General features: G+C 48.6%; 1 protein-coding gene across 1 annotated transcript; it reads right to left on the bottom strand.

Annotated features, from left to right (window-relative positions):
- Positions 1-253: 253 nt before the first annotated feature.
- On the bottom strand, positions 254-14,086 carry DLST (dihydrolipoamide S-succinyltransferase). Its single transcript, XM_015865094.2, has 15 exons — positions 13,958-14,086; positions 10,658-10,691; positions 9,822-9,870; positions 8,989-9,044; positions 8,564-8,638; positions 8,123-8,178; positions 7,323-7,434; positions 6,729-6,884; positions 6,375-6,460; positions 5,815-5,912; positions 3,936-4,066; positions 3,292-3,365; positions 2,368-2,451; positions 1,678-1,845; positions 254-1,463 (listed from the first exon to the last, which is right to left on the bottom strand). The coding sequence occupies exons 1-15, from the start codon at positions 14,024-14,026 to the stop codon at positions 1,329-1,331; spliced, it is 1,383 nt and encodes a 460-aa protein (XP_015720580.1). The 5' UTR covers positions 14,027-14,086; the 3' UTR covers positions 254-1,328.
- Positions 14,087-14,834: the final 748 nt, after the last annotated feature.

Raw genomic sequence — 14,834 nt, 5'->3', positions numbered from 1 at the left:
GACTGGGATTTTTTTTCTGTTGATAGGCAAAGAAATCTGGAAAAAAGATACTTTCCAGCCTCAGAACCTCATATTTTCCAGTAAGAGACAGTTCTGTGCCAGAGGATTTGAGAACAGGAGAGTTCAGAGACAGAGAAACTTCCATTTACTATCACCGCCTCCAGTCCCCTTTCTCTCACTCTCATGCTGTGCTACAGAGGCTGCTGCTGCCCAAGGCCTCACTCAGGACCCACCCCCCCAAACACAGCCCACCTTGCAGTTGTTGACCAGTTTTATTTCATTTAAAATCCGCTGTGTTAAATATTTTAGTTACACGTTCTGTGTAGAGGGTAAGAGTAATAGACTCTGCAGGCACTAGCAACCCCCTCACTCCCCAGTACATGTGTGCGCTATCAGATTAAGGACTGCCCCCCTCCCCCCAAAACCAGCAGCCTTGGGCTGGCATATACATTACACTTGCAGACCAGCCCCCCCAACCCCCCCCAGCTCTCTGCTGGTAGCAGGCCAAGCCCTCACACGCAGACCCATCCATCAGTACACTGTGATTCAAGGACAGCTGCTGGGGGCTGTTTCTTAGCCTAGTGTTGGGCATGTCATGGTGAAAGGGTGGCCTCCCATCCCCAGGAACAGTGCTACCTCCACAGAGATCATGGGCTCTGCCCACCTGGCCACGAACATTCGTGGCTCAGTGGCCAGGCTAGAGAGAGACAGATGATCTCCGACAGAAAGCAGGGGAGATGCAACCACTGCATTCCGGTCTGTGGAGGGAGTGTAATTAGGGCACTGCCAAGGGCACAACACCTACCTCAGCTCTGCTCTGATCAAAATCTCTGCTGCAATTGGCCTGAGGGAACCCAGGCTGCCCTTGCAAGACAGGTGAAAGTGATATATTTTCAAGCAAAACGGGGACAGAACAGTAGCCTTTCCTCTCCCTCCCCTCCCAGAACCTCAGTGCTAGGAAATAAAGCTGAACCCACCTTGGAGTGGCAGGGAAGGGTACCCTAGCACAGCAGCAGCAAGCATTTTCCAGTGGTATTGGACAAGCTAGAGGTGAGAGTTTGGTGCCGTGAAGGAGAGGATGCCACACAGATGGCTCCAGAAAGGCAGTGCCGTTCAGTGGTGGCAATCCTAGTGAGAGACTGAACCATCCATTAAACAGAACAGGAAAGGAGGTAGGAGCTATCCTCCCAGTTCCCTCTGGGACATCTCTGATCTCAGGGGTGGGAAGGAGACTGGAATGGCCCCAGCCAGTTCCTGAATGCCCTGCGTTGCGCCCCTGCTGGTGCTGCGTCTATGCCCTGGGAGGGTCGTGTGAGGGTGTGGCTGCTCTACAGGTCAAGCAGCAGCACGCGGGGATCCTCCACCGCTGCCTTGATCTTGCGTAGGAAAGTCACTGCCTCTCTGCCGTCGATCAGCCGGTGATCGTAGGTCAGTGCCACGTACATCATGGGCCGGACCTCGATCTGAAGGGAGAGAACAAGACGGGTACTGGTGTGTTCAGCCCTACTGCCTGCAGGACACCCTCCTCTCAATCTGGGGAAGACTTGGTTTTCCAATCATAGTCAAGCCTTTCAGAAGGCGACATCACGTCCCCTAGAAACAGCATATGAGGCACGATCCTTATCCCACAGAGCCCTCCTCTCTACTTATTGAAACCTCCTGTGCAGCTCCACCTACCTTGCCTCCCACAGCCACAGGCCTGTCAAAGATGGCATGCATGCCTAAGATAGCAGACTGTGGAGGGTTGATGATAGGTGTCCCAAAGAGTGACCCAAAAACCCCTCCGTTGCTGATTGTGAAAGTGCCACCATCCATGTCTTCAATAGCCAGTTCATTCTTCCGTGCCTAGAAGAAAGGTATAGTCTCAGAAAGCCACTCAGAGCACAAATGGCAAAGGACAAGGGTTTGGATGTTCACCCTCCCCAGGAATAAATGTTGATGGTCAGAGCTTCACTTATTTATTTGTTCAACTGAAAACCAGCAGCAATTACTTGAAAACACGTTCTGTTTTAAGACTCCAATATTTGCTGTTTCTGGGGAAGGATTTTCTAGCCTTTGACTCCAAATCCTGCTTGTGCAGGAAACAGAAAAGAGGGACTTATCCCAGGGCAGTTCAGCCTTGGCCTCCAAAACAGAATGGTGAAGACACACATCACTAATACACAGTGGGAAGTCTTCTGGAAGGGCAACGAGTAGATAGATCTATGCTGTAAGGCATGGGCACAGCTACAGATGTAACCGGATCGTTCCCTACAACACAACTCAGTGTGTCAGAGGTCACAGATGACACCACAAAGGGACCAAATCAATTCACACCTATCCAACACCCCCCCAGTCTCTTCCAAAAACACTCCCAGCTTTCCTTACCTTTTCCCCCAGCTCATAGATAGCACGCTCTATGTCAGCATAGTTCATATTTTCTACATTCCTAACAACAGGGACCACAAGACCCTAGGAAGAAGCAAAGTGCACAGTCAGCAAATGGACAGCAGTGTCAAGCAGATAACCACTTTTGGGCAGGAGCCTGGCCCAACTCAGCACCACTCGTGCCTCCTGCTCAGCCCGCAGCAGGTGGTTGGCACAGCTCCCTCACGTTCTGCCAGCCTGCCAGGAAACCTGGCGCAGCACCCACAAGGGCCCAGTACAGTGAATGAAACATTGTCTTTGCCTATAAACACATTGTGTAAAACCAGCCAGGACTGTCGGTATCCCCAGGCCACATCCACCATAGTGAGTGAGGCACTGGGCAGCTGTTATCTCTTTCTCCAAGAAGAACAGAGTCCCTTCATGAGGGAGCTCCCTCAGACTTTGAGAGCAATGACAGAATCTCAGCCCTGGCTGAACCTCTGTCTTACAATGGAAAGAACTAATTCAGCATGCATTCCATCCCACACCATCCCTTCTGCAGGAACACCTGTTTTGAGTAGGAATATGTTTTACAGAAATGGTGTGACAAAACAGCAGAGTTAGTCAGAACATATAAAACTTTTACCATCCATACCATATTCTCACAAGTACAAGAAAAACATGTTTCCCTAACTTGGCCCTACTCAATCACCACCAAGATCTTTACTGACCCTGTCACTACATGTTTAAGCACAGCAGCAAAACGTTCTTTGTCCTTTACCTTCTCCCAAAGCCTACCTCACCAATCCACAGCACATCAGATGTCTCATCTAGATAACCAGTGTCATCAGTAAGGTTCTGCTGCAAGCTGTGTTGGCTCAAAGTATATAACCATCCCAGATCCAAGGCTACAGTAACCATTGCCAGAACACCCAAGGTACCTACCCGGGGAGTTGCTACAGCTACACTGATGTCCACATAGTCCCTGTACACAATCTCTTTGGTCGTATCATCAATCACTGGAAGAAAAAAGAGGAAAGAAAAGCCATGTTATACATGCAGTACCCAAAGATCAAAAGCTCAGCAGGCCAGAAATAGCCACAAATTGTAACAGCTTGCTTATCTATAGAAAGTGAGTCCTCACTGCCTCTGTGGGAAAGCATCAGGATATACAAAAAGGAACCATACTACACAGAAGTTAGTGCTACTCATATGTTGTCTTGATTATTCTCTTCTTCTGGGTTTGAGCAAACACCTCTGACACTCACCAGGAACTGCACTGCACCTACAGCAACTATACCAAGCAGCAGGCTCAGCTTCTTTGGGGCTAAGACATTCAGCACTCACAGTCCCAGCCCCAGCCCTGGCAACCCCTTGCTAATAGGACGCTCGGCTACATGTACTTTACCTACGTAAGTGGCATTAGCAACATCATCGACAGCCTGAAGGACTTTGTCCCCTCTTCCCCTTCTATTTGACTTGCTTATCCATGCCAACAGCCCTGCCTTGGACTGGGCCACCTGCTTTTGCCCACTCTGACATGTTCATTGGTAAGATATGCGACTCACCTCGTGAGGGTCACAACTCACCTGCATTCACAATAGGCTGGTCCTGCAGAGCAAAAGCTGAAGCTTTGACAAAAGCTGACATGAAACCTAATTTCAGGTTGTGCTTTTTCAGGAAGGGATCCTTGTGTACAGCTCTCATCTCCCGGATGTTGCTGCAAAACACGATGCAACAGTGGTCAGAGTCCAAGAAAATGCCATTCCTTCACTCTGTAATAGATCTCGGTGCCATCCCAAGGACTGCAAACTCGCACTACCAGCATCCCCAAGAATCCTTTAAATGGCATAGATGAAATGGGCTAATGGTTGCTCTAAAGCTCCTGCCGAAAGAACTAATAGGAACTGCACCTGGACCCTTACGTTCAACAGGACATCTTCACAAGGCTTGCAACTGCCAGGCACAAAAGCAACATGTGGCATGGCGTATTTCCTGCTTAGACTTGATAAAGCTGCAAATACTCCTGCTGAACCTCTGGATCCACCACTGACTAAGTGCAGCACAGGAAAAATGCCAAGAGAAGAAAAGATGTAGTTAACAATAGAGGTAAAAGACTTCAACCACTGTGCAAGCCCAGCACCAGCCAGTGCAATGACATGTCTGAACCCCACTCTTTGGCTTTGGGAATTGAATGAATATGGAAGAGTTCTTCCCAGATGCTATGAAACCAAGTGCCAGCGTTGCCATAGTCTTAAGCAGATAAGGCCTGTTTATTAGAACTGAGAATGTTTACAAAATTAAACAAGCTCTGCCTATTCTAAGCTAATACAGATGTTGTGAAATTACTTGGTTCACCTCTCCTGATTCCAGAGACCTTAAGTCTTTGAAGAGACAGTTTCAGCAAGGGGCAGGGGTCTCTGTGGTTTAGAGTGTTTGTTTTCCTGCACCTAACCTTGTTTAGGGCTAGGATTACTGCCCAAAGACATTAGCGCCTCCCAAGACACAAGGACTGCAGCAATGAGAACAAGGTTTGCTATGAAAGTGACTCATTATGGCTTACTCCTTTCAGATGCTGACCCCCAACGGGAAGCAGGAGGCCCAAGCTCAGACCCTCATGAGTCCTCAGCACAGCAATCAATCCAAACCAGATTACCAGATGCAATGAGAGCCCGAGGCCAGCGTAAAGCGACACCTCAGCAAACCTCAGAGAGGAGATAACGCTGAAGCACTTCCCCTCCAATCAAGACTATTTTGCCAACCTTATTGTTCTGAGACCCAAATATTTACATGTTTTGTCTTAAGGAGCGGAATAGGATTTCACAAGGCAATTTGATTTGGGCACAATTTCCCCCTAATGCACTGTAACATAAGCTGCCCACCCTCCAAAGCCATTAGAGTGCTCCGTCCATGCAAGCACTTGAGTAAGGAGACCCCCACCTACCAAGAGGGGAGGGAGAAGGACCTTGGTCTGTGTCTGGAAAGCTGAGCCATCTGACAACAAGGGCTGCAGACCTGTGCAACGCTCATTTGAGAAGCTGATGAGCTCTGGGGAACTACCTCATGGGTGGCCAAGTAAGCTCAACTTCAAAGGCAGTAACCTGGCAGATGCTTCTGGTGTCTCCTAATAGCCACTGTCCATATGATAGTACTTACTACTGCTCATTTGTTCAATATCCACTAGTTCTCCATTAAGAACAACATAGATGAGGAACTGGGTTGCCCCTTTAACAAGCAATAGATGACTCTGGAAGAATGAAAGGCCATCAGGAAACTATGCACCCCTCCTGCTGCAACACCAGCATAGCTCTGATGAAAAAGCATGGGTTGGGGAAACATCTAAGGATGCCAGAAGACACCATTAGTCTTTCCAAATGCAAGCAGCAAGGTCTCTGCTGCTATTTAAAGACTACTGCCTTCACGTATTTCTACTAGCAAAGGTTAAAAAACAAAAGGTCTGCTCCTCACCTCATATCAATCTCGTTGAAAGTGGTTAGCATGGCACAAGTGTTCTGAGCCTCCTTCAGCCGCTGGGCAATACGCTGACGCATCCTATTCATTTTCACCTGAAAGCAGAAGAGAAATAAGCAGAGACTGCCTCAAGTTCATCCAAGAGGCAAAACACGCAAGAAACAAAAAAAAGGCCCTTCTTGCTACCTGGTTGACCAGTAAAATGCTAAGGTTTTCACCTCAGGTCTCCTTGAAAAAGGAGCACAACAAGCCGAGGAATCAGTCACACAACAGAGCTGCCCAGTTTGACTAAAAGTTCATTTGAAATGCAGAACTGAAAAGCATCACAGTAGAACTGCCTTCTTCTAGAAAAGGCCAACATGAGATCAGACCTGGCTCTTCCCATGCCACCTCCAAGCAGTCATCTCCTCTAAAGCATTTCCCAATCTGTCACAACCCTGACAAGCTGGATTTGAACAGTTCCATACAGATCCATTCAGTAAGTTCACAGGTTATGCCAAAACAAGTAATCACCCAGCAAGAGAAGAACCAGCAAGACCCCTATTCCCACAGCTTACCCTATGCTCTGATCTGGCACCTTTGCTGGGCACTGCCTCCCCAGGAGGGGCTGCCACTGGAGCTGCAGCCGGCTTCACTGCAGACACTGAGGGGTAAAGAAGACATCAGTCAAAAAGGAAAACCAGGGGCTGAGGGCAATGCCCTGAGAGATAGAAGGCCAATTTGAGCCACCTGCCTAAGGTGCCTAAGCAGCCTTGAATTGGGCTGAGCAGACTCTAGGCACAGTTGAGTTCTACAGACAGGTGTTTGCAGGGAGGCCTCCAGTATACGTGCCAGTCTGTTGTTGTCAATTTTACCAATTCTTCCCCATGGAAAAGAGGCTTTAAAATATAGGAAAGTGACTCTTGCCTCACCTGGTTTGCTGTCAATGGGCTGAGCTGACACAGGTGGCACTGGTGGCATTGTAGTGGGAATTGGTGCTGCAGCAGGAGGAGGAGGAGCTGCAGCTACAGGTTCAGGTGCTGCAGGAGGAGGAGGAGCTGCTGCTGGTTTGGCCTTGGCGGGAGCAGCTAAAAGAAAAGGAACAGCAATTACCATAAGAGCAACCAGAGCTTCTACTGCCCGACCAACCTGACAGAACTCAATCCTCTAGCAGATTGCCTTCACACTCCCTACATTAATAAACTTATATGAACAACCCCATGCGGATCCCATGGTGTTTTAACTCTTCAACAGCCTAGAGCCCCTCAATGTGCAGAAGAATAGATGCTAAAGAGGGTGGAGAAAGGAGATATACTAGGGGAATTCTCAGATAATTTTAGCTTAGTACTGCAGCCTCCTTCAGAATAATTAAAAGGTAAGTTTCCCTCTCAGAAGGACTACAGTTATGCTTATTTATTTATTTATTTATTTTAACTCCTCAGGACCCCTCCAAAATGCCTTGCTTCTGTCTTCAGAAAAAAACTGGCTGAAATGGGAAGGTAAGTGCAAGTTAAAGCCTGACTTACCTCCAGTTTTCCTGAGTTTGAACAGAGGTGTCCCCCCTTCCACTTTGCCTCCGTCAGGTACCAAAAGGGCCTCAATCACACCAGCTGCTGGGGCTGGAACTTGCACTGATGTCTGTGAAAAAGAAAGTCTTTAAATTCTCCCAAATACTGAATGAAAAATGAATGCCCAAGCAAAGATACCAACAGGCACATGCACTGTATTCTGGCACAGAGAGCAGCTCTGTCCTGCACCATTTCCACCAGTTTGCATGCCCTCCAGCGGGTTTTGCGCCAACACTTAAAAGTGTGGGAGATGCTGGCAGTGGATCATATAGTCTGATCTTCCTGCTTCAAGGTACAATGCAGAACTGACCTACAGCCAGCACCTTCCTGACAGCAACACTGGAAACAGAACTTGGCAGGGAGTTTAAGCACAAACTTCAAAGCCTAAGAGTATTTTAAGGGGTGAGTAAACTTAATGGCTAAATTTTAAATAGCCTGAAGATACCAAATGGCTTTGTGGATTTCTCCCGTTTAAACACAAACAGGTTTCCAAGCTTAGAGCATCCTGACAGGAGGGAGTGAAATCGCAGCTCCTACAAACATCAGGCTCCACTGATGCTTAACCAAGCGCATGAGGAAGGAAGAATTATCAAACAAATCTCACTTAAGGCACAGCCTGCTTTCACAGTTAATGAGAAAAGCTTGTCCCCGCGAAGTAAGCAAGAAAGACAGGCAGGGAGTGCAGGCTCAGCTGGAGAGGAGCCATACAAGGTACTCACTAGAGAACCAGAAAAAGTTTTGGTCCAGAGAACTCCTACCTTGTCTGTTTCAATCTCACACACCACTTCATCTTCCGCCACTGTGTCTCCAACAGCTGAATGATAGATATGAAGACCCCTGTGAGGAAGGTGGTGTGCTCCAGCCTCCCCTCTTAACCCACAGCAGTATCCCCACTAACCCAGAATTTTCTTACCCTGGTTTTCCACATGTTCTAAAGAAAAGTGTAACTCAAGCTATCTACTGCATAGAGTCCAATTCCAATTTAAACATCTCTTTTCATCCAACATTACTCAGGACAGAGGAACTGAAGCAATAATCACAATCCTTACTCCATAGAAGAACTGTAATTAACCTGCCTTGTTTGTCACAGACTGAAGAATACAAAATGGTCTGTCAGCCAGCTAACTACAGTCCATCCCCGAGCTGTCCAGTGCAGAAGGAATGGTGCTGAGAATTGCAGGGAAGAGGCAACTACTTACCTTTCTCCCACCTGACATCTCCTTCTGTGACTGACTCTGCAAAAGCTGGGGTGTTCACTGTAACCACGTCATCCCCTGTGAGAGAGACAGACAGACAGACTTGAACGCATTTAGAGCTCAAAACTTTTGGCACCTCTTCACTCTCATCACCAGGACTCTAGGAGAGCAAGTGGGCAAACACTCATCAAACGCTGACCTTCTCTTTGCTTCAGTATTGATTAAGATTTGAACACAAGAGAAAATCCCACCTGATTGTAAGTCACAATTTGACAGAAAAAGCAGACAAAACCTTCAGGGCTCAGTGCCCAACCAAGTGTGACAGCAATGAATTTAGATCAACAGTGGAAAAAGGCAGCTTCAACTGCTGTTAGAACAGCAACAGGTAACACGAGAGTCACCCCACTGACTCCTGCCTCTTTACTTACTATGTACTGCTGTGGTTCTGAAGTAACGGACAGTGAAGACACTGGAGCTATTTACTCTGCAGAGAGAAAGAGAGTAAGATGAACACAGAATAAAAAGCAAGTACCCGTGGAAGCTGCCAGCACCAGTCTCAAGCTCAAAATTTACGTTTGCTTGTTTAGCTAATGTGAAGGCTGCTCAGCTGTTCAAATGTATTTATTCCAAGGGATTCCTACTTACTTGATCAAGGGGCAAAAATCCCACTAAGAAGCATGGAAACAATTCAGTAATGCTCTCAGAAACTCAGTGAGAAGTGACTGTATTTGGAAACTTGAAGCAAATGTGCTTCAGCATTTCCTCTAATACAGGCTGCTTGGAGCAAACAGACCAGTGTATCAAGCTCTTATGGATGCACTCTTAAGATTAAAAAGCAAACATATGTATTTGTGGAAATAATGAGACCATCTCAGCAATGCAGACCTTGTCACGTGAACAAGAGCTCCCTGAGCCACTCCACTTCTCCTGCAGAGACCACCCCTTCATGTGTACAACAGAAATCCTACTGGGAGGCTACCACAGAGCAAACAAGATTCACAATCATATAAACAAAGGGAAGAAATCGATTAATCACTGCTCTCCTCATTCCTGCCTGGACATCTGGTTCCAGACAGACATTATTTTACCCAAACGTGCCATAGTTCCTTACCTGCAAAAGCCAAAGAACTCAATTTTTTTCTCCATGCTCCTATGAAATGCACAAGGATTTTCTGACAGCTGACTTCATTCTGCCTTCCAGCTTCCAAATGTTATCACAGTTAGAGCCCCTACATATCACAGCTCTCCTATGGATACTTACATGAGCTTCCTGCTGTCGATGTAGGCCAGTCCCTGGCTGCCAGCCACACCTGTGAATGAGAATGGTGTTACCCACAGGAACATCACCCAGTCCTGCTAAAACCCCAGCTGCTGGTGAGCCATCCCCACAAACACAAAGGGAATCCTAGAAGAAAGTGGCAGTTCCCTAAGAGTTGCTCTCCAGAACTCTCACAATTGCATGGAACAGTAAGAAGGAAAAACACGTTGAAAATGAAGTATAGGGCAGAGCAACAAGTCACTGCCATCTCTCTTCTCCCACTGACCCAAGAACAATTCTGCTTCATATTTAAAACAGGGAATATACTTGCACAGCTTTTCAGGGTTTTCTAGGCATCAGTGACCCCTTGCCACACTGCTCACATGCCCTGACACAGCAATTTTTATTACTTACTGAACTCCTGTCCTTTGCCTCTTTCAGGGCACTGGGCCTATTTCCAGACTGATCTTAAAGAGAATCAGCATAGCAATTGTAGAACATAATTATCTCAATTACACAACAGCAGAAAGAAGCAGCATTTCTCCACTCGATCTTTAAGAAAGGTAATACAATATTGACACCACCCCCTACTGAAAAGCTAATAACGCTGGAATTCTATAGCCAGGAAAGATAAGCAGAATTAACTCATTTCTCAGAGCAGACTCAGGAGTAAGTGATGTAATCCCATACAACGGTAGCACAGCTCTGAGGAAACAGAGTTTAAGCACCAAATGACTTCGTGGTTGTATTTATTCTGACATTTCAGTTAACATTCACCCACATTTTCAAAGCAGTTTATCAGGGAGCTGGTCTCTACAACAGCAAATCATAAGACTTACCAGACAGGGAGCGTCTTGCCAGAGTACAGTTGCCCTGTCAGAGAGAAGAAGAGTCAGTACTGCAAATAGGCAGACCCATCCTACAGGGACTTTGGTTTTCCTAAGAGACCAGGGCCAAAGAAGGGCTCCACCACTCCCAAGCTCACAGACCCTAGCACTTATTTCTTGGCTGTTTAAGGCTATAGAGCCTTTGAACTCCAGAAAGTCAGAATTTCCCTTAACTCCTGCCTTCAGTGAACTGGGGACTCTACCTCCTGGTGACCTTTTTCTTCATCCCCAGGAATCATTGACCATCTTTCACTGGCACCAAACCTGCAGATCTGGAGAACCAAAACGTTCTTCACAATCTGTAGGAAAATACCACTATACTCATGACTAAAATGCAATTAATGATGGTTTTAACAGCTCCGAGTGTCCTAATCCAGCAGCATATACAGAAGGTAAAAATTAGATGTCATTCAGAACATCTGCTTCAGAATGGAAGTTTATGTAGAAACCCCAACTTCAGTATTACCGGAACAAGAAAAATGCAATACAGCTGATCTTAAATACCAAAATGACTTCTGGAGATGTGTGTCACAGACAGCAGAAACATCAAGGACCAAAGAGATATTTAATCCTGTGTCTTATCTACAGGACTGAGTGATATAACATCCTAAAATACACTCAACAAACACTTCACATCATCAAAACTATTAACGGTTCTGAAATTAGCCCCTGGGCAGTTCAATTATCCAAACTCAAGGATAGATTTGCCTTTCCAGATATTAACGTGCAGTCAATTCAATTGTCTAAAGGCAGGTCGACATGGCTGCAAATCAGCAGTGCTGAGGATGCACAGCACAGCTGCTGAACCAGCAGGGATCTAGTAGAGCCCATCAGCTGCAGCACCACTCCATGCAGCACCCCAGCTTAGGACCAGCGTCCTAGAAACAAAACCAGCAGGGCCTGTGGAGAAGGGAGAGCAAGGTGTAGTGCCATCCTGAGTGCTACACAGCTTAACCCCAGCACTGCTTGCATTGCTCCAGTTCATGCAGAAACAGTGCTAAGTCAGGATCACTAAGACAAACCTCCTGTTAACTGCATCTGGTTGTGTACCTAAAGCCCCATGATTCTCAACACCTGCACTGGTCAAATCCTCCCCAATTTCTGTGACATCTCAGATAGCACTGAAGTTAATCTCAAATAAAATGCCAAGGAATATGAGCTTCCCTCTGTCCATTAATGTTTTCCTGGGAACTGTATAAAGTTGTAAGGGTAATCCAAGCATCCCAGACAGTAACTCATAAAGAAAGAGTACAGACCCAGTGTAAGCTTACTATAAGTTTAACAAGAAGTTTAAAAGGTCCGTGCTAAAGTAAACAGCTGTGAGAAAACACATGTGCAGATCTCCAGGAGATGAGCCAAGTCTGTGTGCTACAGCTGCTGCAATATAAAGAAAAAATGGCACTGTTTTGCCCTACGCAAGAACTGAGAGAAGAGCTCTATCGGTCTGAGAAGCTGTAATGAAAGACACCAAGACACTCTCTGCCTTGCTCTGCCCACCTCTAAGCACAGTGTGCCAGCACTTGCAGCTCTGAGATGCCCAGCAGGCATGTTTCCCCATCCCTTTTTCCCTGAAGGAATCACTGCGATGCCACGTGTCAGATCTTTGGTAGAACAGGAACACTGTATGTTCAACTGGTTGGTGTTAGCACTGTGGGTCAGTATAAAGCAGCTGCACTCACTTGGAGGAACAAGTCTTGTTCTAATTTGTTAGTGACTCACACCACAAGTGATTAATGCTTTCCCCCGGTTCCACATGACTTCTCCGAATTGTTTTTACACTGCTGTTATGTCAAAGTGACCCCAGCACGTGCCACCTCAGGCCACACCTTAAAGGAGCTGTCACCTTCCAGCAGGTCACCACACACAGACATCGGTGCAGCCCATTGCACAGAGCCACAGTGAGAGCCCAGTGCTGAGCAGCTCTGACTGCAGCAATCACTTTGCCAGCCCTGGATCCTGCAAAGCAATGTGGCTGCTGCTCTACTAGCAAGGGTGGATGTAAAACACTGTTCACAGAAAACCCACCGTGTGTCTTTAACACAATTATATATAGCGCAACAAGGCAGATGCAAAGATAGGAGGGAGATAACAATTCAGAGTGGATACAGGGTACAGTTACTAAGACAACAGGCTGACAGCTCCTCCTGCATGTGGAAGGGATCAGCCCGGGAGGAAGTTCTTAATAAACTCTTCCCCAGAGAAACGCGAGGATTTCATCGCCAAAGTAGAGCTGACAGCTCCCATCACACCATCCCTTTCAGAACCTCTTGCTCCTCTTGGCACTGCCTTGGGTCACCACTCAGCTGCAGCATTGGACTCATCTGGACAGGAGCCTCAGTGGCACCTGCATGATTCCAACTTGACATATAAACCTCCTTCTTCTTCCCAAGCACTAAACCCAGCCGTCCCCTCCCTCCACGTGCTGTTTCCTGCTGACTTCACCATTCTTCCATTCAGTTGGACACTTCTGATTTTTGTCCACGTCTGTTGTTTTCACTTCTCCCAGCACAGACCTGCCACGCTCCACTACTCCTTTTACGGCTCCCCCCGGCCCCATGTTATCCCTGCATCAGCACTCACTCTCCACATCCCTACCCCAAGAGATGTCAAGCTGCCACTACATCCTTCACCTCTCACCGTACCGCTTTTCCTCCTCCTCAAGCAGGACACCCACAGCTCACTGCCCACCTGCTGTTCAGCTGCGGCCTCTCTCTTTGCAAATTGCTTTTGAAAACGTCTGTATTCTCCACCTGTTCTGCATAGTTACACAGCACCATAAATGCTGATAAAAAATAACTATTATTAAAGCGACACTTCAACAAGCACGGTAACCACCGTGCCACCACAGCACAGGTTCACCGTTAGGAACGAAACCAAACACACGGTTACAAACCGCTGTCAGTGCGCTGTACAATACGCGCGTGTACCCGTGTGCTTAACGACGGGCACCTGCAATTCCGGCACCACAGCGGCCGCCAAAGGGAAGAGCGGAGCGGCCGAGCCGAGGGCTCCGTCCCGGTCCCGGTTCCCTCGCAGTCCCGGCTCCCTCCGCCCCCTTGGGCAGCCCGCCCCGCTCCCTCCGTCCCGGTACTCAGCACCGAGGCCGCACCACCCGCCGTGCTCCCGCCCCGGATCGGCGGCGGGGCCGAGCCGGTCGCGTCCCGGTGCCCTTGGCGCCGCCGATCCCGCTGTCCCAAGCATGGCGGCCGGCCGCCCGTGGCCGCTCCCGCCGCCACCCGCTCCGGGCCGTACCTGCCGCAGGGTGCGCACCGAGCGGCCCAGCGCCCGGCCCAGGCAGCGCGACCGCCACAGCAGCAGCATCGCGGCGGCGGCGGGAGGAGCTGGAGGGCGGACACCGGATGCAGGCCCGGCGCGAGCCGGAAGCGCTTAGGGCCGCACCAAGTGCTGCGGCGGGGGGAGCCGGGCGTGGCGCCGGGCGGGGGGCGCGGAGCGGGGCGCCGTGCTGCTGTGCCACGGGCCGGCTGTGCTGCACCGATAACGGCACTGACACTGCGTGGGGACCGAGGGCAGAGCTCCGCGTCTGAGCTGTGTCTGTGCTGGCAGCCATGCTGGGCTCCTGGCTGTGCGCTGTTGGTGGGATCCGGGTGTGGCTTGCTGCAGGGAAGCCGTGCTGGTGGGATTCATGCTCACCTTGCCGTGTCCTGCCTTCAGCCCTGCATAGAACAGAGCTGCTGTCAGCTTGACTAGAAATGGGCAAGGAGCTCAGCAGACAGCTACGGGAAATAACAGAACCACAAACCACACACAAGTGAACAAAAATGGGCTAAAAGGTAGAAGGAATAGAGCAAGGCACAGAGAATCTGATGGCTGTCAAACAAGGCAGCTGTGCCAGGAAGGCTCAATGCCAGGGGTGCCTCTGCCGTCTGTCTGTAAGGGGCTGAGACCCTTGAGTAGGGCTGCCCCATGTCAGGCTGCTTTTCACCACAGCCACCTGCCTAATAAAATGAGCATCACAGTGTTTATGAAATATAGATGGCAACCTGGAAATGTCAGAGCCGACTTGGTTTTGTCCAGCTCCAGGAGTTCCATCTGCTCTTGGCCTGGCAGCTCCATCTTGGATGTGCTGGTAGTAGGAATATCCCTAGAGCGCCCTGCAGTCAGCAAGGTA

The sequence above is a fragment of the Coturnix japonica genome, chromosome 5, assembly GCF_001577835.2.
Source record: "Coturnix japonica isolate 7356 chromosome 5, Coturnix japonica 2.1, whole genome shotgun sequence".
Taxonomy (NCBI): domain Eukaryota; kingdom Metazoa; phylum Chordata; class Aves; order Galliformes; family Phasianidae; genus Coturnix; species Coturnix japonica.
Note: the sequence above shows the minus strand (reverse complement) of the source record. Positions and strands in the feature narration are given on the sequence as shown.